At 40.7% G+C, this 23,639-nt stretch overlaps 1 protein-coding gene across 1 annotated transcript in view; it reads right to left on the bottom strand.

The window, feature by feature from the left end:
- Positions 1-23,639, bottom strand: part of LOC132711879 (transmembrane protease serine 11C-like) — a 61,957-nt gene that overhangs the window by 23,009 nt on the left and 15,309 nt on the right. Inside the window, exons 3-4 of the mRNA XM_060691761.2 lie at positions 18,551-18,618; positions 14,078-14,238 (exon numbers count right to left, since the gene is read on the bottom strand). Coding sequence (XP_060547744.2) covers positions 14,078-14,238; positions 18,551-18,618 — 229 coding nt within the window. The remainder of the gene's footprint in view (positions 1-14,077; positions 14,239-18,550; positions 18,619-23,639) is intronic.

Below are 23,639 nucleotides of genomic sequence, written 5' to 3'. Positions count from 1 at the left end.
TGATAATAAGCCCAATTGGGCTTTTGAGCGCATGCGCTAAAATAAGCCCGCCCTGAAAATAAACTCTCCCCAAAAATATTTAAATGCATGCGCAACCAGTCCCCACCATTTCTTCTGGTTAGGATTAGGGAGACAGAGCTGGAAATCAGGTAAGATAGCAAGAGGAGCCCCATCTTGCTCAATGTGTCCCCAAATAATAAGACCTCCCTGAAAATAAGGCCAAACGGTTATTTCTGGGTTCAAAAAATATAAGGCAGGGTCTTATTTTCAGGGAAATATAGTAGTCACACTATATTAGGTGGGGCATTGTCATGACCTGCACAATTCAGTTGGCTCTGCGGTGGTCAGGTCTGCCTCTGCTCCTGCATCTACCAATGGAAGCTTCTGGACTTTGTCATGGGGCCTGGTTACGCACAGTCACTCATGCCCTCGTCACCTCTTGTCTGGACTATTGTAATGCTCTCTACATGGGGCTCCCCTTGAGGTGCACCCGGAGGCTCCAACTGGCGCAGAGTGCGGCCGCGCGGGTGGTTATGGGAGCAACATGGAGCTCCCATGTAACACCTCTCCTGCGCGAGCTGCACTGGCTCCTGGTGGTCTTCCGGGTGCGCTTCAAGGTTCTGGTTACCACCTTTAAAGCGCTCCATGGCTTGGGACCTGGTTACTTACGGGACCGCCTACTACCATCAACAGCCTCCCACCGACCAGTACGCTCCCACAGAGAGGGGCTCCTCCAGGTGCCGTCGGCCAAACAATGTCGGCTGTCGGCCCCTAGGGGGAGAGCCTTCTCTGTGGGGGCACCGACGATCTGGAATGAGCTCCCCCCAGAGATACGGAGGATTCCGGATCTGCGCACCTTCCGCCGCGAGTTGAAGACGCTTTTGTTTCATCAAGCTGGCCTCGCCTAAATCTTCTCCCTTTTAAGTGTAAATTCTAAATTTTTAATGGATTTTAAAATATGGGTATTTTAAATTGGGTATTAATTCAGCCAAATTTATTTAATTCATTTTATTCGATTTTAAATTTTGTATATTTATGTGTTTTATTTCATGGCTGTGCACCGCCCTGAGTCCTTCGGGAGTAGGGCGGTATAGAAATTCAATAAATAATAATAATAATAATAATAATAATAATAATAATAATAATAATAATAAACCAGGCCCAGACTCTCGAGAGGTCCGTGCTGGATTCCTGGTTCCTCAGGTGGGTAATCCCTTAGCCTAATCGGGTTTGAGTTTGCTTTAGATGTAATGTTTTGTTGGCTAGGGTCTGTAGGGGTGTGGCTCTTGTTAGTTTGAGTTATTTCTGGTTGCCTTAGAGTTGTTTTTTCTAATCAGCCCTGGAGTTGGTCCAAGTGCCATCACCAAAGTCTGCCATCCTCCAGCTCTAGTTTGTATGAGCAAGGGCCAGTAATTTCAACCACCTTGCCAGGAACCCAGAGAGCACCCCCAGTGTAATTGTGGGCGTATACTCAGTCACCAACATTAACGGCTCTAATTTTTCCTGTTGAATTGGTGTGTGTGTGTGTATCTGCAATATAATTTGGGTGTAGGCGGTCTAATTGTGATCAAATTCACCGGCCCATTAACAGTTCTGAAGGGCTTCTATTTGTAGTTCCGCTAGGGGTGATGTGTTAGACAATAGGAATTTGTCAATCCGGGTTTGGCAATCTCTTGGGCCCATTCTTGAGACGGCTTCTTTGGCTGATCACACCATCCTTTCTACCTGCCCGTTGCTGGATGGATGGAAGGGTGTGATGAGGGAGTGCCTGATTCCCAGTTCGGCAAGGAATAGTTCAAATTGGGTGGCTGTAAATTGGGGCTCATGTCCGAGACTAATATGTCTGGAAGGCCATGAGTGGAGAAAAGTCTCCGTAATACTCGGATGACTGCCTCTGCTGTGGTTGTTGACATGAATATAATTTCTAGCCACTTAGAGTATGCATCCACAAGAATCAGGAATGTTTGGCACTTTACCGGTCCCGCAAAATCTATTTGCACCCGTGACTCGGGTGCTTTCAACATTTCCCATTCTTTTGCTGGGGCAGAGGGAGGTGCTGGCTGACAAGGTGTACAGGTAGCTACCCAATAGGTAATCTCTTGGTCCATTTTAGGCCACCAGAAGTAGCTCCTTGCCAATGCCTTCATCCTGACTATACCAGGAAGCCCCACATGCAAAACCTCTAGCACCTCTCTTCTTAATTTAGGGGGTATAACAACCCTTTCACCCCACAACAGACAACCTTTAACAACTGACAATTCATGCTGGCGCACGTAAAATGGTTACAATTCTCCCTTCAATGGTACCTTAGGCCACCCCCTCCATACATAGTTCAAAATTTTTACAAAGTTCTTTTTTTTTTATTGAAAAAGTTTTCAAATACAAGTTTTCCCCCCTTTCCCCCCTTCTTCCCTAACCCCCCCTCACCACCCATCCCCCCCTGTGACTTCTTCTTCACAACAATAAGCTAATTCATAATTAATTACATAATATTTTACCATGCCCTTACTCACTCCTCAAAGTACTGACCCTTAGCATAATATTCTTATAACTCTGCTTTTCTCCGCTTTTCGCAATAATCTACCCTTTTTCTCCTCCCCCAAACTTATAAAATATTATTATTATTACAACAACATAACCTTTAATCTTTTATATATATTAATATAACATTTCAAAGCAGCCTTCTCCAAATTTAACATTTATTCAGTTCTATCCAATTCTTCCACTCCCCAAAATATATGACTTAAAAATCCTTTTTCTTAAACTAATCAATCACTAAACTAGCCTATTTCAACCCAGTTTCCTGCAAGATTACCATACACTACAATTCTAAATATAATCCACTGCCCACTCTGCTAAAATATACACATGTCTATATATACATTCCATTTTATAAAAAGAGAAAAGACAATAACTTTAAATTTATAATTCATTTAGTATCTTCTTTGATGTCTTTCCACTAGATTGTTAAATCCATCATCCATAATAGGGTAACATAGCATCCTGGTGCAACAGTTTATTCAAAATCTTCAGTCATCTTCTGCCCCCATCAATAATGAATATCCTCATGTATATATAAAAGTAAAAACAACCACCCGAGTGACATTATAATTATATTCCATATAGTTGTAATTGTGGTTTTCATCAGGATTATAAATTCCCATCATCTTAGTGGGTAACAGCCAGATCTTCTGCATGCCCCAGCATGACTCTCTTGCCTTGTAACTCAAAATAGTTATAATATATTTATCGGTAAAAGAAATCCAAAATAGATAGTTCAAATCCAACAATGTAAGGCTCTTTCCACATCCCAAAATCACGGCATTGCAGAGATCTGCCACTTTCCTCAAGATAGTATTAAACGATAATTCGCCTCCAATATCTTTTCACATATTCATTTATTTTTTAAAATCCCTGGCTTCACTGTTGCTTGGTTTAGAAACTACTATTTCTACGAGATCTGTTTCTTTTCTTTTTCTTTTGTGGGTTGCATTTCCATCCAGATTTCCTTCCTACAAGTTGTGTATCAGCTGATCGGTTGTCATTCTGCTTCGTAAATTGATCTTGTTGGTTTTGTTTTATTATCTCATATGTCTTTTCCATCACTTGTATATCAACTGGTTGATTTACGCACTTGTCTGTAACTTGATAATTCATCACATTAGAATCAGATGACACTGCTCTCAAATTTATAGACAGTCCAGCTGGGGTATCCAAGGAGTCCGAAGACAGTTTATCTACCACAGCCTCTGTAATTTGATGTTTTCCCTTTATTTCCAACTCCTTTTGCTTGTCCTGTGTTATGCCTAAAGATGTTAAATTTATTTTTAAAATTTTTTGATAAAATTCTTCCGCTTTTTCGACAGTATTCAGTTGGTATCTTACTCCTTGGTGTCTCAATATTAAACCAACTGGGACGTCCCACCTAAATAGAATATTCCTTTTTTTTAACTCATTCACTAGAAAACCAAATTTCTTCCTCTCCATTAACATCTTGGGCGGGAGTTCCTTAAAAATCCAAATCTTTCTTCCACGAAATTGCAAAGTAGAATCATACTATATAAATTTAACAAACCCAGAAATGTCTGTAGCTCTGTTTTATTTATGGGGGTGGGCACTTCTTTAATAGCCTTAATCTTACTATTTGTGGGATGTATCCCTGAGCCGTCAGTCATGTAACCCAGAAACTCAACCCTAGGCACTGTGATCTGGCACTTCTCCTTTTTTACTTTGAGTCCGGTCTCTCTAAACCATGTAAGGACAATTCTTAATTGGTCAAGGAGCTCAGATTTGTTTACTACGGACACCAGGACATCATCAAAGTAGGGCACTACCCCAAGAATTTCCTGTAATAATCGTTCCCTGTTGCTCTGGAACAGTCCTGGTGCCACGCTTACACCAAATTGTAAACAGCGACATTTAAAGGCACCTCTATGGGTCATGATTGTTTGTGCCTTGGCCATTATGTCATCAACTGGCAGTTGTTGGTAAGCCTGTGCCAGGTTGAGTTTTGCTAATGTATTTCCTTTCCCCAGTGAGTGCAGCAAGTGCTGTTCGATTGGTACGGGATAGGCGCTCTGCTGCATGGCCTTGTTTATTGTACATTTGTAGTCTGCGCAGATGCAGACTGAGCCATAGGATTTGATCAGCATGACTATCAGGGTTTCCCACCAGACATGATCAGCCAGCTCAGGGACCCCTTGGCCAATTAATGTGACCTTGAAGGTTCCGCACCCTATAACAGGGATGCGGTTCCCTTGATAGTTTCTCAGGAGGATTCTTTGCGGTTTAATATCCTTACTTGATATACCTGGCACTGCCTTCTGGATGGCTGCCCAGGATACAATGGTGAGGGACGACCCAGTGTCTATCTCCATTTCACAAGGCGAACTCTTGATCTGGACCATGACGTGAAGCTTCTTAGCCTTGGATGTGTGTGCCTGTCTGATGTTAGTATCTTTTGCTTCTGCCGGTCTCTTGTCCCACTGCCAGGGCTTCCATGAGGGTGGTCTTCGGGCTCCCATTGGGGTAGCATGTTGCCGTGTGCGAAATATGATGGGCTGGCTGGTGTGGCAGACCCTTGCTAGATGCCCTTTTCGGTCGCATCTCTGGCAGATGGTATCTCAATGTCTGAATGCTGGCCTGGGGTGCTTGCCCCCACACCCAGCGCATAGCTGCTGCCCATCGTCAGGTTCGGGGCCGAGTTTCTTCTTTTCTGCCTGGAGGCAGCAAATGTCATCTTCATCATCAGTGGACTCTTGGCGCTCAGCACTCTCATGGTGTACTGTGACAGCTTGGCACAAAACTGGCTCACTGCCAGGTTTTTGAAGGAGTGCTGTTGATTTACTCAATGACTCACTTGCTTGGCTTCATTTAGCATGGTCTGCAGAGTGAGGTTAGGCTTTGCTAACCACCACCTTTGTAAGTTGATAACTTTCGTTCCACTAATGAGTTGCTCTAGCAGCACGTCATCCAGCTCTCTATATTCGCAATAGGCCACGGTCTTTCTGAGTGCCGCTACATACTGGTTTACTGTCTCAACTTCTTCTTGAAATCTGCAGTGGATTTTGCGCCTCTTCATGAATTTAGATTGCATTGGTGCATAGTGTATGGTGTCCATCAGCTCTTTTTTGCTATTCAGTTCTCTTCTGATCCCACCTTCATCGCCAGTGTTAAGTTCAGGCGATAGAAGAGGCAGGACATGGCTTGTGTAACAGAAACAGCTCTTTATTCAAGTAGATCAGTACAACTCAGCAGCTGGCTCGTCTGACAACTTGCCCTTTTATAGGGAGCTATTAGAAGGCTCGGCCAATCAGATTCACTTATTTTCCCACCGTTCTGGCAGACCTGAGTGAGCCCTATGCTCACTCCTAATTAAGTATCCAACAGCAACAAGGAAGCAGGAAACTTTATTTAGATAAAAGGTATAGAGTTGTACCACAGATGCAACTACAAACTTATAAAAACTGCCATCTACTGGCTGAATATTATAAGGAATACATGAACACTGTATTCCAACAATTTCCCTTTGACTTAGCAGCAATGTGTGCCTTAGAGATCAAAGAGAAGCAGTCAGTGTTCTTTGCCTTACAGTCACTGTTCTGTGAAATTTCCAGTGGCTTTTGCAAGTACAATGAGAGGACTGTAAAACGTTTTTTATGATTATCGCATCACCTTTGTAATCACATGATAGCAATTCAGGCATTTGACAACTGGCTTGCATTTACAATAGTTGCAGTCTTGTGGTCATGTGATCAACTGATCTTCTGAACAGACTTCCAACAAGTAAATTCAATTGGAGAAATTTGATTCCCTTAAGAATTATGTGATTCACTTAACATGATTCATTTAGCGATCATGCTAAAAATGATCATAAAATTGGATTCTGTCATGTGACTATACTAAATCGAAATTCTGATCCCAATTGTGGTGGTAAGTTGAAGAGTACCTGTAATTCTGTTTCCTGACAATTAAACTGTATAGTTCTTAACATCATCTTTGTGAATATTCAGCACCAAGAAATTTTAATCTATTTTAAGGTTCTTTGGTTTATAATAATAGATATGTACTCTCTAGGGTACCAATCAGTGGTGGGTAGTGGCGGTAGTGGCGGAGGCGGGAGTCTCTGCCCACCCGCCCGGACATCATCACGGATACTCTGTGCATGCTCAGAAGGTTCCATGCATGCGCAAAAGTGCCACACATGAGCTAAGCAACGGCGTGCACATGAACGCTCCCAATTCCGAACCAGTAGCGAAGGTAAGTGGAACCCACTAATGGTACCAATCAATACTTATACTTACAAGTAGGCCATGTTCTTAAATGTTCTAGCAAAATGCAACATTAACTTTCTTCTGCCCATGTTCTAGCCTCTGAAATCTGCTATTTCTTTAGGAAATGCAAGGCCTTCCAACTTGTTTCAGAGATAACTGCTCCACTCAAAAGATAGGTCTCCAATATTTTGGTGAACAATATTTGGCTTGTTCAAATATTCAAGAAAACCAGGTTTCCATCCGTGTGTTACCAAGCAGGTGAAAAAAAAAAGACCAGTAGTGCAGATAATCTGTTTGTTTGGGTTTATTTTTTAAGTGATTGAGACACATATTTAGAGATGAAGCCTTAAAAACCTAGAAATCTATGCAAGGATTTTTGAATTAAGATTTTTTATATAGTAAATTATTCAAGTACCTGGAATTTCTTTTCTTTTTCTTTTTTTTTTGCTTTTCAACAGCATGGTTATAGCTTATCGGAGAACTAGACCATAAGACTATTATAAAAGTAAAGACCTCAATGAAATCAGTGCATGGATTTTCCACCGAATAATCTTCTAACCATAACAACTAATTGTTTGGACTATGATGGTTCCTTCAAGGACATCATCTAATAAACATAAACACAGAGGCACACACTTGTTCATCAACAGAGACAAAATAGGACTGAGGAAAGTGAAACTACTTCTTTCCAGTAAAACCCCACATATAAATAAGTATAATATTTTTTACAATTATTTACAGTTGTGTTAGTATTGCACAATTTCAAAGTGTACTCTAACAGTATATAGTAAGTGAAATTCAGGAAGGATAAACGGCTAAAGAAGGAAAATTAATTAGAATAGTGTAGTTTTTGTTTTTAAAGAAAACACTGGAAGAAGTTATAAAAGGTAAGGTAGAGAAAGAATGTGATATAATGGCAAACTGGATTAAAAAACCTAAGTTTATGAAGATCAATTATGAATAAAAATGAAAATAATGTAACATTAAAGCAGTTTCTTATTTACAAGAGAATAAGTGTTTTACTTAACAACCAAATGATGAAAAGTCTTAAGCAAATATGAGATAGACAACACAGCTCTCCTCCCCGTCACAAGGTCTCTCCTCAATTTCCAGCTGCTATAAGGACTAGCAGCTCAAAATTTCCTGCCAGTTTTCCACCTTTCCTGCATCACCTTCAGAATCACATTGTTGAGATCCCCTCGACACCCTGACTGTAGCGGTGACTGTGGATCCTGACACTATAAAGGATACCTGGCTTCAGCAGCGGAGGCTGGTGGGAGTTGGTTTGGATGTCACATTCACATCGGTGGTGGGAGTGATAGGTGTAGTGATAGGCGGGTGATAGGTGTAGTGATAAGCGGTTGGTCACGCTGCGGCTTATTTAAACGGCATTAGGAGGCAGCTGCTCCCAACGCCGACTTTGTGTATCCTCGCACTGAATGTCAGTTTTGTCGCTGGTAGTGCTGGAGATCGATTGGATTAAAACAAGTACAGCAACCGAGACCTGGCTGTAGCATCTTTCTTTCCGACATACCCAGACACGCAGCGCATTCTGATAGAAAGTCGGCGTTGCCTTTTTACTTGTGCCGGTTTGACCAGCCAGCGACATGTATGATATGGCAGAAGGCACGACGGCCGGTTCACCGGTGACTGAGGAAACAGCGGAGGACACCGTAGTGGAAGTTATGCCGGATGTCCAAGAGGCTGGAGAGGTGGAGCTGCCGGTGGTACACCCAAGGAGAGAACGCCACAGCAGCGGGAGGCCGTTTCTGGCAATGCGGAGGCATTCGGTTCCAGCGGAACAAAACCCGTAATAGGTGAGTGGTGGCAAAGCTCCACTATCACCGGGCCCAAACAACTTTCACTCCAGCTGGGGGAGACGTCCTTCCAGGGATGGAAGGAGCGACGGTGGATGGAGGATGAAGAGTGTGACTGGAGCTACTCCACGGGGTTAGGGGCCTCCACCCTGGACGTTTTGCGGGAAAAGTTTGGAGAGGCCAGCTTCAGGGACGCTCCGTCCTGGCAGCCATGGATACCGGGGCAGGATGCTTGGCAGGGACAAGGGGAAACCCGGAGCAGTACCGAAACTCACTTTCATCTGGCGAGTCCAAAGCTTCATATTGAGAAGGGGGTGTATAGACCCAGAAGACGAGACCCTCCAACCTCCGGCCCTACACTGTTCTTGTCGGGGGAGGTCTTGCGTGGGGTGGACCAGGAAGCCCCATGGAGGCAAGGCTCCCAACAAATGAGTCAACCGGGACTGCGTGGACATACCAGCCAGCAAAGAGGAGGAGCTGGAGTCACACAGGACACTCGGCCGGCGGGGCCAGCCCCTGTGTGGGCGCCTGGGATAGGGCAGCCACAACAACAATTTTGGGGCCCTCCCCCCATACAAGCCACTTTCGATGGTAGTGCGGATAGGGTGTCTCTATTTCTAAGTCAGATAATTAGCTATATGGACCTATACAGTCGTCTATACCCATCGCAATGGGCTATGGTAGTTGCTATCACCACTGTCCTGACGGGTGAGGCAGCGGATTGGGTTGCTGATCTTCATAGCGACCATGCAAAGGAGCTAGCAAATGTGGGACTGTTTCTAGAAGCATTACGCTGCCGGTTCGAGGACCAGTCAAGGACACAACTGCTAGAAGATGAACTGGTAGCCTTAAAACAAGGGGGGGCGACCTGCTAGGCAGTACGTCAAGGAATTCTGTACCGTGGCTGGTCGACTACGTGCTTGGCCTGAACGCCTTCTAGTGCACCAGTTCCGATTAGGGTTGGATAGAGAATTAAGACAGGCTTGTGTTTACCGAGGATTGCCGCCTAAATTGCCGGAGTGGTTCAGCACAGCGGTGGACTTAGACATTGGCCTATAAGAATTCCGTACATGGGGAGTGGGCAGTCTTCCTTTTCCTCCTCGGCGTAATATAGAGAGGCCACCAAGCCCTTGAGGGCTGAGTTCCTCCCCGCCTTGCTCCCTTGTTCCTGTTGGGAGGGGATCGATCCATTGTTTCCGGTGTAATCAGCTGGGCCACTGAGCAACCGACTGTCCTATGCCTCCTGTTCTGCCCACCACTTCTCGGGTTCCATCGTCAACTGGGAGAGATCATGAGCGGGCCCGTTCCTCATCAGAATGGTCCAGAGCGGTTACACCAACGGCGTCGCATGGTACTCTTGTGACAAAACTGGAGTCGGAAAGCTCTCTCGGGCAAGGGAGCGTTCCGGTGGTCTCGGACAGCAGTGACGACAATGCACTGGTTGATCCTATGGTGAGTGACCCAATACGTCCTTTCGTTATGCCAGTTACCCTGAGTCATCTTCAAACCTCAAGGGCGATCCAGCAGGTTGCCCTAATTGATTCAGGCTGTACCTGGTGTCTCATCCGAAAGACAGTGGCCATAGAGCTAGGTTTATGAACAGTGAAGTTACACGCCCCTATTTGGTTCGAACAGATGGACGGCTCTCTTTTGGGTGGGAAGCCAGCAATGCGGGTAACCGAGTTAGTTCGTTTAGAAATAGGGGAACATTGGGAGAAGATCCGCTTTGTGGTTGTTGACAATATGGTTGAACCTGTTATACTGGGTCTGGTGTGGTTAGATAAGTGGAGGCCCAACATTTGGTGGGAGGGCAGTTTTCGGAAGCTCTGATTGAGTGTAGGGCCAGATCTGGAGCTGGAGGACCGGGCTGGGCAAGTGGGAGTGCAGAGTGATGGACTGGCTGGACCGCCACATATGACATATATAAAGACTTAGTGGCTGTGTTTAATGAGGAGGAGTGTGAGGTACTACCCTCTCATAGAGTGACCGATTGTGCTATAGAGCTGAAACCAGATGTCAAATTGCCAAAGCCACACATGTATGCCATGAAAAAGCCAGAATAAGAGGAACTCAGATGAAACATTGATAAGAACTTGGCTAGGGGTTTCATCCAACCTAGCAGGTCACACATGGCCGCTCCTGTATCGATTTTTGCATATTAAACGCTGTATGTGTCGAACACTTATACCCCCTTCCTTTAATGAAAGACCCACTGGCCACGTTGTCAACTGGGAGAGTGTTCACAAAATTGGACCTACGGGAGGCCTATTACAGGGTACGCATAAAACCGGGTGACGAGTGGAAGACCACATTCAACTGCCCATTAGGTAGTTACAAATTCCAGGTGATGCCATTCGGCCTACAGGGTGCTCCGGCTGTATTTATGCAAGTAATAAACGAGGTATTGCATGAGCACCTATATTGGGGTATCCTCGTTTATCTGGACGATATCCTAATCTACACCAGGACAATGGAGGAACATACGAACTTAGTGCGACAGGTGTTATCCAAACTACTGCAAGCAAAACTTTTCGTTAAGCTGTCGAAGTGCGAATTTCACTGCACGAAGTTGGATTATTTAGGGTATCACATCTCAGGGGACGGGGTGGAAATGGACCCGAAGAAAGTGAGCGCGGTGCTGGAATGGCAGGCACCTACTACACGGAAACAATTACAGAGTTTCCTTGGCTTTGCGAACTTTTATCGGCAGTTTATTCCAGCATTTGCTCAGATAGCTCTCCCATTAACCGACTTACTCCGCACAAAATCATCGGGTCTGAAAGTGAGACCAGGACAATTGTTGGTATGGACTCCAGACTGCCAAAGAGCTTTTGAGGGTTTGAAAACTCTGTTTTCGCAAGCACCAATACTGCGACATCCTGATCCAGCATTACTGTTCATTGTGCAAGCAGACGCTAGCGACGTCGCTGTGGGGGCTGTGTTGTTGCAAAGAACTACAGAGGGGGAGCTGTACCCATGCCCATACACATCTCGCAAGTTAACAGTCACAGAGAGACATTGGGCCATTTGGGAGAAGGAAGCATTCGTGGTGAGGTGGGCACTGCTCACGTGGCAGCACTTGTTGGAAGGTAGTGGTATTAGATTCAAGGTGTGGACAGACCACAAGAATCTAGAAGCGCTCCAAAGCCCCAGGCAGTTATCGCCTAAACAGGTACGTTGGGCACAATATTTTCAAAGATTCAACTTTGAGTTAAAATATGTCCCAGGAGGGAAGAATTTTTTAGCAGATGCCCTGTCACGATTACCTCAGTTTGATAGCAGAAGAGAGGAGGTTGTGCAGACGATGATGCCAGGGAACCAACAGGTGGCCCAAACGTTTCACACCGGACCATCTTCCTCGTGGGATGATGATCTGCGGCGGGAATTGGCTGTGGACGCTTGGTTGATAGAACACAGGACTACATTAACTCACCGAGATGGTTTTGCTTGGATGGGAGACAAGTTGTACGTTCCTGGGTCACTGCGGCAGTCAGTGCTACACAGATGTCACCATATGAAAATGGCTGGCCATTTTGGCTTTCTCAAAACATTACACCTAGTAAGATGCCAATTTTGGTGGCCACGCATGAGAAAGGATATTGAGCACTATGTGAAGAGTTGTAAAGTTTGTGCAATGGCTAAGCCTCGGCCAGGAAAACCTCTCGGGCTTTTGCAATCTGTAGCAGAACCAAGTAGGCCCTGGGAGGAGATCGCCATGGACTTTATCGTAGATCTTCCAGAAAGCAACGGTAATACCGTGATATGGACTGTGGTGGATCTTTTCTCCAAGCAAGCCCATTTCATCCCTTGCCATGGTTTACCATTGGCCCGGAAATTATCAAAATTGTTCATAGTGCATATATATCGATTACATGGTGTAATGTACCTGAGTTAGAATTACAAAACCAGGAATATGTGTCTACTGGCACTTGGGCTGCACGCATCGGGAGGATATGGCCACAGATAAAGGAGGCGTTGGACAAAGCAACTGAAACATACAAATACCAAGCAGACAAAAAGAGAGCAGACCTCAAACCGCTCGCAGTTGGGGATCAGGTATATTTGTCTACGAAATACCTAAAACTGCGAACGCCTAGTTGTAAATTCGGCCCCAAATACCTTGGGCCTTTCTCTATTGTGAAGGTGATTAATCCAGTTACGGTAGAACTAAAACTGCCACCGTTACTGGGTAAAGTTCACCCCGTGTTCCATAGTAGCTTATTAAAACTGGTAGATAATGTTCGAGAGCAACTGAATAAATCTGGGCCAGTAAACGGAGACCACTATGAGATAGATGGGGTTTTAGATTCACAAATCTGTAGAGGAAAATTACAATATTTAATCAGATGGAAAGGATATCCGTTCGAGGAGGCCTCTTGGGTTACCGCCACATATATAAGAGCCAATCGACTGCTTAAGCGGTTCCACAAACAATATCCGCATAAGCCTGGCCCCTGGGGTACATATATAGAACCCTGATATGGTGTTAACATGTACGTTTATGTTTTCCAGGAGAATCCCTAGTAGGGGGAGCTGCCTGTCGAGATCCCCTCGACACCCTGACTGTAGTGGCAACTGTGGATCCTGATGCTATAAACGATAGCTGGCTTCAGCAGTGGGGGGGGCTGGTGGGGGTTGGTTTGGATGTCACATTCACATTGGTGGTGGGGGTGATAGGTGTAGTGATAGGCAGTTGGTCATGCTGCGGCCGGGAGAGGCATTAGGTTCCTGACGCCCTTCCGCCCGACGCCAGGAATGGAGAGGTTGCTGACTCGTGCATGGGCAGTAGCTGTGATACCCGGAAGGGCGTGTTGATGAGCTGTAATTGCCGGTGCACTTATTTAAAAGGCGTTAGGAGGCAGCCGCTCCCAACACCGACTTTGTGTATCCTCGCATTGAATGTCAGTTTTGTCGCTGGTAGTGCTGGAGATCGATTGGATTAAAACGAGTACAGCAACCGAGACCTGGCTGTAGCGTCTTTCTTTCCGACATACCCAGACACGCAGCGCATTCTGATACACATTTTTCGCTGGCACAGCATTGCCGCAGCCGAAAATGGAGTTCGGGAGAGCCGCAGGTGATCCTTGTGAGCTCCACTTTCGCTGGCAGAGGGTTGCAGGAGGCTGTCATAGCCAAAAATGGAGCTTGGGAGCCTGTTTTCACTGGCAGAGCACTCGGGTCACCACAGGTGCCCCCAGCAGGAGTGATGTCGAGCTGGCCATGCCCACCCTGGCCACGCCCCCCCAGCCCCCCAAGGCCAAGTACAGCCCTGATGCAACCCTAATGAAATCGAGTTTGATACCCCTGCTATACATTGACAGAACTTTCCTAACTGAACAGCATCAGCTTTTCTATTTTATTCAGCTACCAACTTTTAATGCTGACCGGTTAGAATAAAATGCATATACAATATGTGGTGCAAAACATACAGCATAAAACTTCAATAAGGTGCACCTGAGTCAACGCTAAAAGTTTCAAAACACTTGCCTGTAACAGAGGAAGATGAGAGATCAATATGTGCAGACCCAGGATATATCTGCAACCTATGCCGCAAAATTCTATTGGCTGCCACGTGGAGTGATACTTCACGTTCAGTATTGGAGAAAAAGATCAGCACAACTTGAGCCAACACTCCACCTGTGTCAGGACTGAAAGACAACAAAATGATTAATCCCAGGTGATCAGTGTACTTATGTGATTACCATTAGATTCTATAATAAGGCAACTAAAAGAAGGAAAAAAGGTAAAATGGAATACATTAAATGATTGTTAATAGCAATAATTGTTAACTTCTTAACTTTATTCAATATGCTGATATATTCACAAGGTTCACATTTAAATATTTAATTTCTGAATAAATGCCCTCAAAATGAATTTAATTCCAGCTTATTATATGAAGACAACCATGCAGTTTCTTGATAACAGTATGGAACAGTGGTGGGTTGCCCCCGGTTCGCACCAGTTCTATAGAACCGGTAGTAAAACCGGTGGGCGGCTCCGCCCACTGACCCCGATGTCATCAAAATGCTTCTGCGCATGCGCAGAAGCCTCTGCACTTGCACAGAAGAGCTTGTGCATTCACGAGTGAAGTGCGCCCACGGCCCCATTGCGAACCGGTACGTAGAACCCACCCCCTGATATGGAAATAGTTTCTATCAACACCTTCTGAAACATTTTCTGGATCCTTAGTTTAATGTACAATTCTTAACTCACATTATATAATGATATAAAAGAATTTTAAAGAAGCTGTATTTGCTGTTCAGGGCTAAAAATATATATCTCTGGTACGTTCCATGAAAGGACACATGTATGAAGAACTACCTATTTCCAGTTTTAGGACCATTTGCAGTACAGACGCTTTCCCTACATTATAGAGGAAAACTTGTTATTGGTCACAGTAATACAAAAAAATATACTTTCAAGAAAAATATGCCATTCTTCAAAAATGTATACCTGCACTGATCAATTCATGATATTAAAATAGCAGGGTATCTTTTTTCAAGCTTTGAATATTTTGGAACAAATAATTTAAAAGCCGTCTCTACTGGCTTATTTCCATCAGGATCTATTGGATATTATGCAAACCATGAAGGTAATAAACACCTACTGAAAATCTTGTTAGCCAAAGTCATGAGCCTATTAGCTTATAACTGACTGTTATATTATTCTTGTAATGACTATATATTGATTCATAAGAAAATAACCTAATCTAAATTTTTAAGGACTTTACTAAATTCTCAGCTGCAGAAAGAACTCTCTGATAGATTGAAAGACAAAAAGGATAATGTAAAACATGAAAAATTCTTGGCAGAATACCAGCAAATAGCCCAAACCTGCAAAGATGAAGTCTGGAAAGGTAAGACTCAGGAGGAAGTAAGATTTGCAACAAATGTCAAAAATAATTTTTAAAAAACCTTTCTTTCAACATAGAGAAAAAAAATCAAAGAAACAATTGGTCCACTAATGGGAGAAGATGGCAAGGAAGAAATGGACATCAGAGACAAAACAGAGCTGCTTAATTCATTCTTTGTATATCTTCACGCAAAAAGATAATACAACCCAGTTTACCAAAAGAAAAAAAAAGAATGGCAAAACACAGACTAGGAATACAGATTAACATAAGCAAGTGAACACCTGTCTACTATAGATGAGTTCAGATTACCAGGATCTGACAGATTACATTCCAGAGTTCTGAAGGAGCTGGAAGACATGATTTCTGAAACATTGAACCACGTCTTTCAAAGTTATTGAGGCAGTGGGAAACTATCAGTGACCTGGAAAGGAACTGCTATGATTCCTATCTTCAAAAAGTGGGGGTGGGGTTGGGGGAAATCAGGAAACTACAGACCAATCAGCCTGACATCATTACTTGAGAAGATCCTGGGGGGAAAAAATCAAGCAACAGATCTGTAGACTCCTAGAAGCAAGCAAAGTTATAAGAAGCCAGCACAGATCTGTCAAAAACAGATCATGTCAAACAAATATTATAGCAGTCTTTGACAAAGTGTTTAGGAAATGCTGGTGGACCAGGAAATGCTATGATTATACTTGGATTTCAATAAGTTATTTGAAAAAGTAGACCACAACCTACTTCTTGTTAAGCTAAAAAAAATGTGGAGATAGACAGCATTACCACCAGATGAATTTGTAACTGGCTAACAAACCACACTCAACATATAGTCTTTAATGGAACTACATCTATATGGAGGGAAGTAAGCAGTGGAGTACCCCATGGTTCCATCTTAGGCCCAGTACTCTTCAATATCTTTATAAATGACATAGATGAGGGAATAGAAGGGAAACTAATCAACTTTGTAGACAATACTAAGCTGGCAGGAACAGCCAGCACCCCAGAAGATAGGCTCAAGATCCAAATGGATCTTGACAGACTTCTTTCCTACATTTGTCTTTTCTATTTTGTTACCACTGTCAAATGCAAAGGAAATTAAAACAAAAAGCTTCCATGTGCTGATGAGATCCTTTGCTGACTGGTAACTTGTATACATTCCTGCATGAGCAAGATCCACAAGAGTTCTCTGCTTTTTCCTTGTTCAAAAACATTTGCAACTTTAAACCTAACCCTGCAGCTTTCTTTGCAAGATTTTTCAGAAATTGCTGAATAAAAAAAAAGAAATCAATGCATTTGCCAGAGACAGGCAAATTATGGCAGTTTATGTAAAGAACACCACAGCTTATAAACAGTTTAGTTTTAAATGTAGAGTAGTATATTTTAATATAACAAAGGTTTACAACTCAGTTAAGTCTTTGATGACTTAAGGACACATCATCAAATAATAACAGTTGGTTTGAATATGATATATTAACAAAATTATGATTATGGTGCTCTCTGAGCTTATTTGTGTTCTTGCAGAAGTTTCATTATCCAATTAGGTTATACCATCAGTGTTGATCATGTTTACCCAACTAGTGTACTAGGCTACATCAACACTAATCATATTACCTAGTTGGATAATAAAATGTCTACAAGCAAACAACCAAACTCAGAAAGCATGAGGACTCCATAGTTCAACCCTGAGCTACAAATATTTTCTTTTATTCAAAATTATGATTAACACAAGAGTCTCTTTGAAAAATCTTTTGACAATTTTAACTACTTAAAGAGCAAGAACAAATACTATAAACATATATAGGCATGCATTTGTTAACATATTTTGTATTTTTCAATGCTTGAATAAAGATAAATTTGTCTTTATTCAATGCTTGAATAAAGATAAATTTGTTAACATATTTTGTATTTTTCAATGCTTGAATAAAGATAAATTGAATAAAGACAAATTTAAAATAATGCTTGAATAAAGACAAATTTAAAAATAAATGTGCACTTTACTACACATTTGGCTACTTTAGGAATTCCTAGATAGATATTGCCAGGAAAGTAACTTCTTTAAATTTCTATATAAATATGTTTGTGTGTGTATAGATGTATGTATCTATATGTATCTATGTATAGGTATCAGTGGTGGGTTGCCCCTGATTTGCATCGGTTCTAGAGAACCGGTACTAAAAATGATGGGAGGCTCTGCCCACCAACTCCAACGTCATCAAAATGCTTCTGCACATGCGCAGAAGTTTCTGCACTTGCGCAGAAGAGCGCGCACACGCACATGGCCCCATTGCAAAATGGTAGTAAAGGTAAGTAGAACCCACCCCTAATATGTATGTATGTATGTGTATATATATGTATATGTATACACACACACAGAAACACAGATACACACATATAATATCTTTTAGCACTAGTTTATAAAAAACAAAGATCATAATGATTTGTCTTATTAAATGTGAATTGAGAATCAGTGTCCTATTTCATACTGGAAAATACTTTGAATTGATCTTTATAAATTATTGTGAACAGGTACATAATCCTTTCAGTTTTTGAAGTAATTCAAATGATGATTTATTTTTCAAAGAAACTCTAACATCTCCTAATTTTAACTGAACCATATGAGAACACACTGGCCCTCCAAAGGATTAGGATCTACAAAAAGTAATGGTCACAAAAACAGCAGTATGGATACACCACAACAGTTCACCACATACTTGAATACATTTCACTATGTACCTAAAGGTTAACAAAATGTTGTGGTGTATATTTTCATATTGTTAATTATATCTATTTGGGGGGTATTCATTAGTTTTGTGAAGGTTACACCTTATTTTATGATAATTTTGATGACAATTTTATTTTTGCTTCCCAAGCCTTCAGGAATGGATGACAAACAAAATAAATACATAAAGGTGGAATGATTCAGAAAGATCATATTAAGTTACCAAAGGGAAATGAAAAATTATATCACACATCAAGAAGAAAATTATGGTAAGGCATGTAGAAAATATGTACCTTGAATAAGCTGCATACATACACATAAGTACACAAATTGTTTTAGAAAAGTGAACTTTTAAGTTTCTGGCATGTTTCTGAATTATGGTTTTACATACCTCACTTTGACAAGCCGTGAGCCTCTATATTTATGTCTTAAAACAGAATTGTGAAATGTCTCATACATCTGTTGGGGAAAAAAAGTGGTTTGAACAAAGAAAGCTTGGATTCAGCCAAAGAATGTAAATAAGTAAAAACTTACCAGTTACATATAGAATTGCTAAATGTGGCAAACCAACAGCAAATATTACAAGTAAAATAATAATAACAAAAATATAACAGATGGGCAGCAAAAGAGAATAGCATTGGCCTATCTTTACAATCCAGTAGCCATCATTTCAATCCAAACTTTGACTTCTGGGCTCTGGGCTTTGAATCCAAACTTTTTATGGTGTTAACTTAGGCTTTTGTAGTATAGCACTGGTGTAGTTTTCAAACCAAATGATTTTAAATATTTCATGGATACCCTGCTATGTTCACTAGAACCTGGTGCAAACTGTCTAAGGTGGAAGACTACATTAGGTTTACATTAGAAGCACATTTAGGCACATGCAAAACTAGTCTCAGCTGATACAAAGTTAGAGTAAGAATCTGCATGCATGCCATACAATACCTGTATCATTACTTTTGCTTCAAATAATGGAAATATATTGCTCCCCTTTGGAATAAAAATAAGTAGGTATAGTATTAGTATTTCTTTTTGCTATATGTGCTTCATGGTCTAAATGGATATTTCTCCACCTGGATGAATGGAAAATTATTTCTAAATAATTGAAATGCTCTATTTTGTTATCATTAATTTATCTTATTATCATTAATGGCCCCATCATGCTCTTTCACTCCACTGGCAAAGGACAACATCTATGTTTTGAAGCAGGCAGATCAGAAGCGTATGTGGCTTTAAACACTTATATCACCGCCAGCTTCCAAAACATCTATTGAAGAAAGAAATAAAATAATTTTATTTGTTAGATAGAAAATTCCTTTATATTATTTGTGTATAACATTCCATTTCCATTTATGACTCCAACAAATCAATAATATTCTAACTCCAACAGAGAAAGAAAAAGAAATAGCAAAACCATTTCCCATCAAATGATAGAACTTTCTATCTTTTTCAGCAAATTAGTTGCTCAACAGTCCAGAACAACATGAACAAGTTAAAAGAAGTTATTTCATAGTTGAACCAGCTTAAATTCCCAAGGGCAGCAGATGCCTTACCTTCTTCAAAATTCATGCCTTTTACTCCTCATCTAACTGCACATTTATAACAAAGATCAAGCAGTATATAGTACAGTATTGCTGTATAGCTGTCAGACTTTAAAAAACCTGTTTTAAAGAAGTCTCATTCCCACTACTCTTTACAACTGTATTATAGTATAACTATAATAATAATATTAAAGTTATTGTCTTTATTTTAAAAAATAATGATGATAATCAGGATGAATTTTTTTTATGTCAATAGAGGATTGTAAAAAAGGTCCCTAATTAGATATGTAATTCTAATTCCATTTATTCTAGATTAAAAATTAAATTTAAATTAAATTCCCCATATGGATAAAGTTAATTAAAGGAGGAATCCCTGAGGATTTTATTCTGCTAGTTGTAGCCCACTACAGGGAGTGGTGCTCATCTTTGTTTCAAGAGCCATTGATCCAGCACTGTCTGAAGATGTTTCCAAGGTCATGTGTCCAGCACGACATTATGGAGCATTGTTTCCTCCTACCAAAATGGTACCTATTTATCTACTTGCATTTGCATGCTTTAGAATTGCTAAGTGGACCTCACCCTGATGCACAGTGCTTGGGTCTCAAACCTGGACTGTTGGCTTTCCAGCCAACAAGCTCAGCATCTTAACTGCTGAGTCATCACAATGCCTTAAAACTGAAAACATGTCTTTAGCTAATTTTCTTTCAGTATTTTTTATAAATGAGTAAACAGATACTATTTTGAAAGAATGAAACCTCATGATAAACCAAGCACAAGGGGACAAAACTCTAAGAAATGAAAAGCTAAAAAAAAAATGAATCTAAAGAAGCATACATAAGACTGTGTTTAGGATCCTTAATATTAATAGAAATTAATTAAGGAATAATTATATTCCATTTGTTTCAAGGGATAAAGTGTGGTCTCAACTATTTTCATTATTGAGAATATACTAAGTATAATTCTCCTTATCAACAAACATGATCAGTGGCTATTCAGCAGGTTCTGACAGGTTCTGGAGAACCAGTAGCGGAAATTTTGAGTAGTTCGGAGAACCGGCAAATACCACCTCTGGCTGGTCCCAGAGTGGGGAGGGAATGGAGATTTTCCAGCATCCTTCCCCTGTAGTGGGAGGGGAATGGAGATTTTGCAGTATCATTTCCCTGCCATGGCCACCAAGCCATGCCCCCCAAGCCATACCATGCCCACCACGCCACGCCCACAGAACCGGTAGTTTAAAATTTTGAATTCCACCACTGAACATGATACAGTACATTCTTATCTGTTTTGACTATGTATTAATTTTTCATTTAAGATGTAATCACATGTGTAGCAATTCCCTTGTTTGAATGCTATCTCTGTTCTCCCAAACTATGCCTCTGTTGTTTAGAGTTATTTTTAAAAGCTGATCATAAATGCTGCATGTAATTTTGTTCTTTAATAGTAGTAAGATATTTAGAAATAATATATATAAACATAATCTTGATCAAGAACACAAGAAAAAATCTTCCCTCAAGAACATGTTAGAAAAATACAAGTATTTGCTCAAATTTATATGTAGGTTACAGCCTACTTTAAGCTGAAATGAAAATCACTTCATACTTTCCTGTTCCACCATAAAATCCTAAAATTTACTTTAGAACAAAAGCAGTTGGCAGTGATAATGGGTGCTTCCCAGAATAATGCCATTAATAGGGATATTCATTAACAGAGATAGAAACATGTTAAGAACTACTGCATCTGCTCTTAATTTCACATGTTAGAGAAATAATGGATAGGATCATCCAAGGCAGATTAGAACTCACTATGAAAAAAGAGTGTTGAAGCTGACTTTAGGGAAATTGAGGAATATGAAATATTATTGCTGATGCATCTTGGCTAATTAAAAAAAACAGAATTCTACAAACGTTATTACATATGTGCCTAATTGATAATTAAAAGACCCTAAATTGTATTAATCATATCAAGTTGTGTAATGTGTCCGGAAATATGGGATTTCCAGAACATCTCTTTATCCTCATGAAAAAAACACATTGCAAAATAGGTCAGGAATGTACAGTATGGACAAAATATGTAAAACAGACTGATTTCAAGTTGATAAAGGAGTGCAAAAATGCTTATATATTTATTTATTCAACCTGAATGCTGAATATATATTAAAGGACTGGAACAAGATAAACATGGTTTTAAATTGGGGAAAGGAACAGCAACAATCTATGTTACACTGATGATACTACCCTGAGAACAGACAGTGCAACAGATTCACAAGCTCTAGTAATAAAAATTAAGAATCAAGATGAAAAAATGGATTAAAATTAAATATAAAGAAGACCAAGCTAATAACAAGAGGTAGAATAACCAGCCTTAGAATCGGCAATGAAAATACTGAAGTAATGAATAACTTCTGTCTTTCAGGATCAACAGTTAAGGAACAAGGAGTCAAGAAATATGCTCCAGATTAATAGATACAGCCGCCATGAAGGCCTTGGAAAAGATATTCAAATGCATTGATATCTCCATATCAACAAAAATGGGAATTGTAGAATCCATGACATTCCATGTGACAGTAGTTGGACATTGAAGAAGCAGGAAAGGAAGAGTACTGACTCTTTTGAACTTTGATATTGGAGAAGACTCCTAAAAATCACAAAGAAATCAACAATTGGACATTTTATGCTAGCTGTCTCAAAAAAACTTTAGTGCTTTTCAAGCAAAAAACAGAACTGCATAGTCTGGCCATGGCACTGCAATGCAAAAGAACTCTGCAAAAGGTTATAGACCTCATAGTCCTCTTAGATATATACAGCTAAATAGCAGTATCTAATGTATTAAAACCTGACACAAATGAATCAGTGTGTTATATACACAAAAGAAACAGTGTATTACTGTGATGAACAGTAACACTCAAATACAATTTGTGGCTTTTCTCACATGAACTAAGGCAAGGGTTTGCAAGCTATTAAACAAACACTTAGTACCAAAGCCAGGCTAATCATAGTCAAAAATAGAAACTTAATTTAGCAACAGCATGTAACTGCAGAGAGGAGAGATCTATCATAATTGCCATCATATTTGTAGATACATGTGTACATTTCTAGCTTCATTCTCTCCCTTCTCCCAATGGTTGATGCTATCTTAACATTGGGAGGAGGAGTCTTATGCTAAGTAATATCTCATATAACATTGGATGTTTACATCACATATAGCTTGGAAATGTGCCCCATAGTAGACCACCAAAAGACCTCTAAAAATGCAACACAAAAGCAAAAAGCAGTAAGTATACTCTGTGAGCCAGCTCATCCACTCAAGGATTAAATAAAATTTGTCAGAATTGTTGCTCTATGACAACAGCAGGGGATAATCCAGTTAGAATTACATATTCATATATTTTAATTACTTTCTAAAGGTTTCAAATTATTTTTAAAAGTTTTCAGAGTGAAATATTTTGATAAGATCCTTGTGAATATTATTTTTCCCACACAGTTTCCATAAGGATGTCAAAGTTCAGGGTCACACATTTTTGTCCAGAAATGTAGCACATTTGCCTTACAGCCAAGTATCAGATTTCTTATTTACCCAGATACACTGGTGATCATCAGAGAAACATGCAGATAGGCTATCTACCTACTCTACCCACTCATAAATGCAACAAAATCCAAAGGAAATACCACACACACACATACATATAAATCCAGGTGAAAACTATGCATATGCACACACAGAGGAACACTGAACATATTTTACTTGCCTAAAAAATAATACAAAACACTATTTTCTAAAAAAAGCTTTCCACCACTCCCTAGGCTCCTAACAGTACTCCACACACACACATGGCTTATAATTTTGTTGTTGTTGTTTAGGTATCTGGTATTTTTGTAAAGAAATCTCAGAGCTACAGCTCTATTCTATAGCTGAGAATAATGTGAGGTTCCATATGAGGTC

The sequence above is a fragment of the Pantherophis guttatus genome, chromosome 4 (genome assembly GCF_059756535.1).
Source record: "Pantherophis guttatus breed Tessera chromosome 4, ASM5975653v1, whole genome shotgun sequence".
NCBI classification, from domain to species: Eukaryota; Metazoa; Chordata; class Lepidosauria; order Squamata; family Colubridae; genus Pantherophis; species Pantherophis guttatus.
The sequence above is the reverse complement of the archived record's forward strand: the minus strand, read 5'-3'. Positions and strand labels throughout refer to the sequence as shown.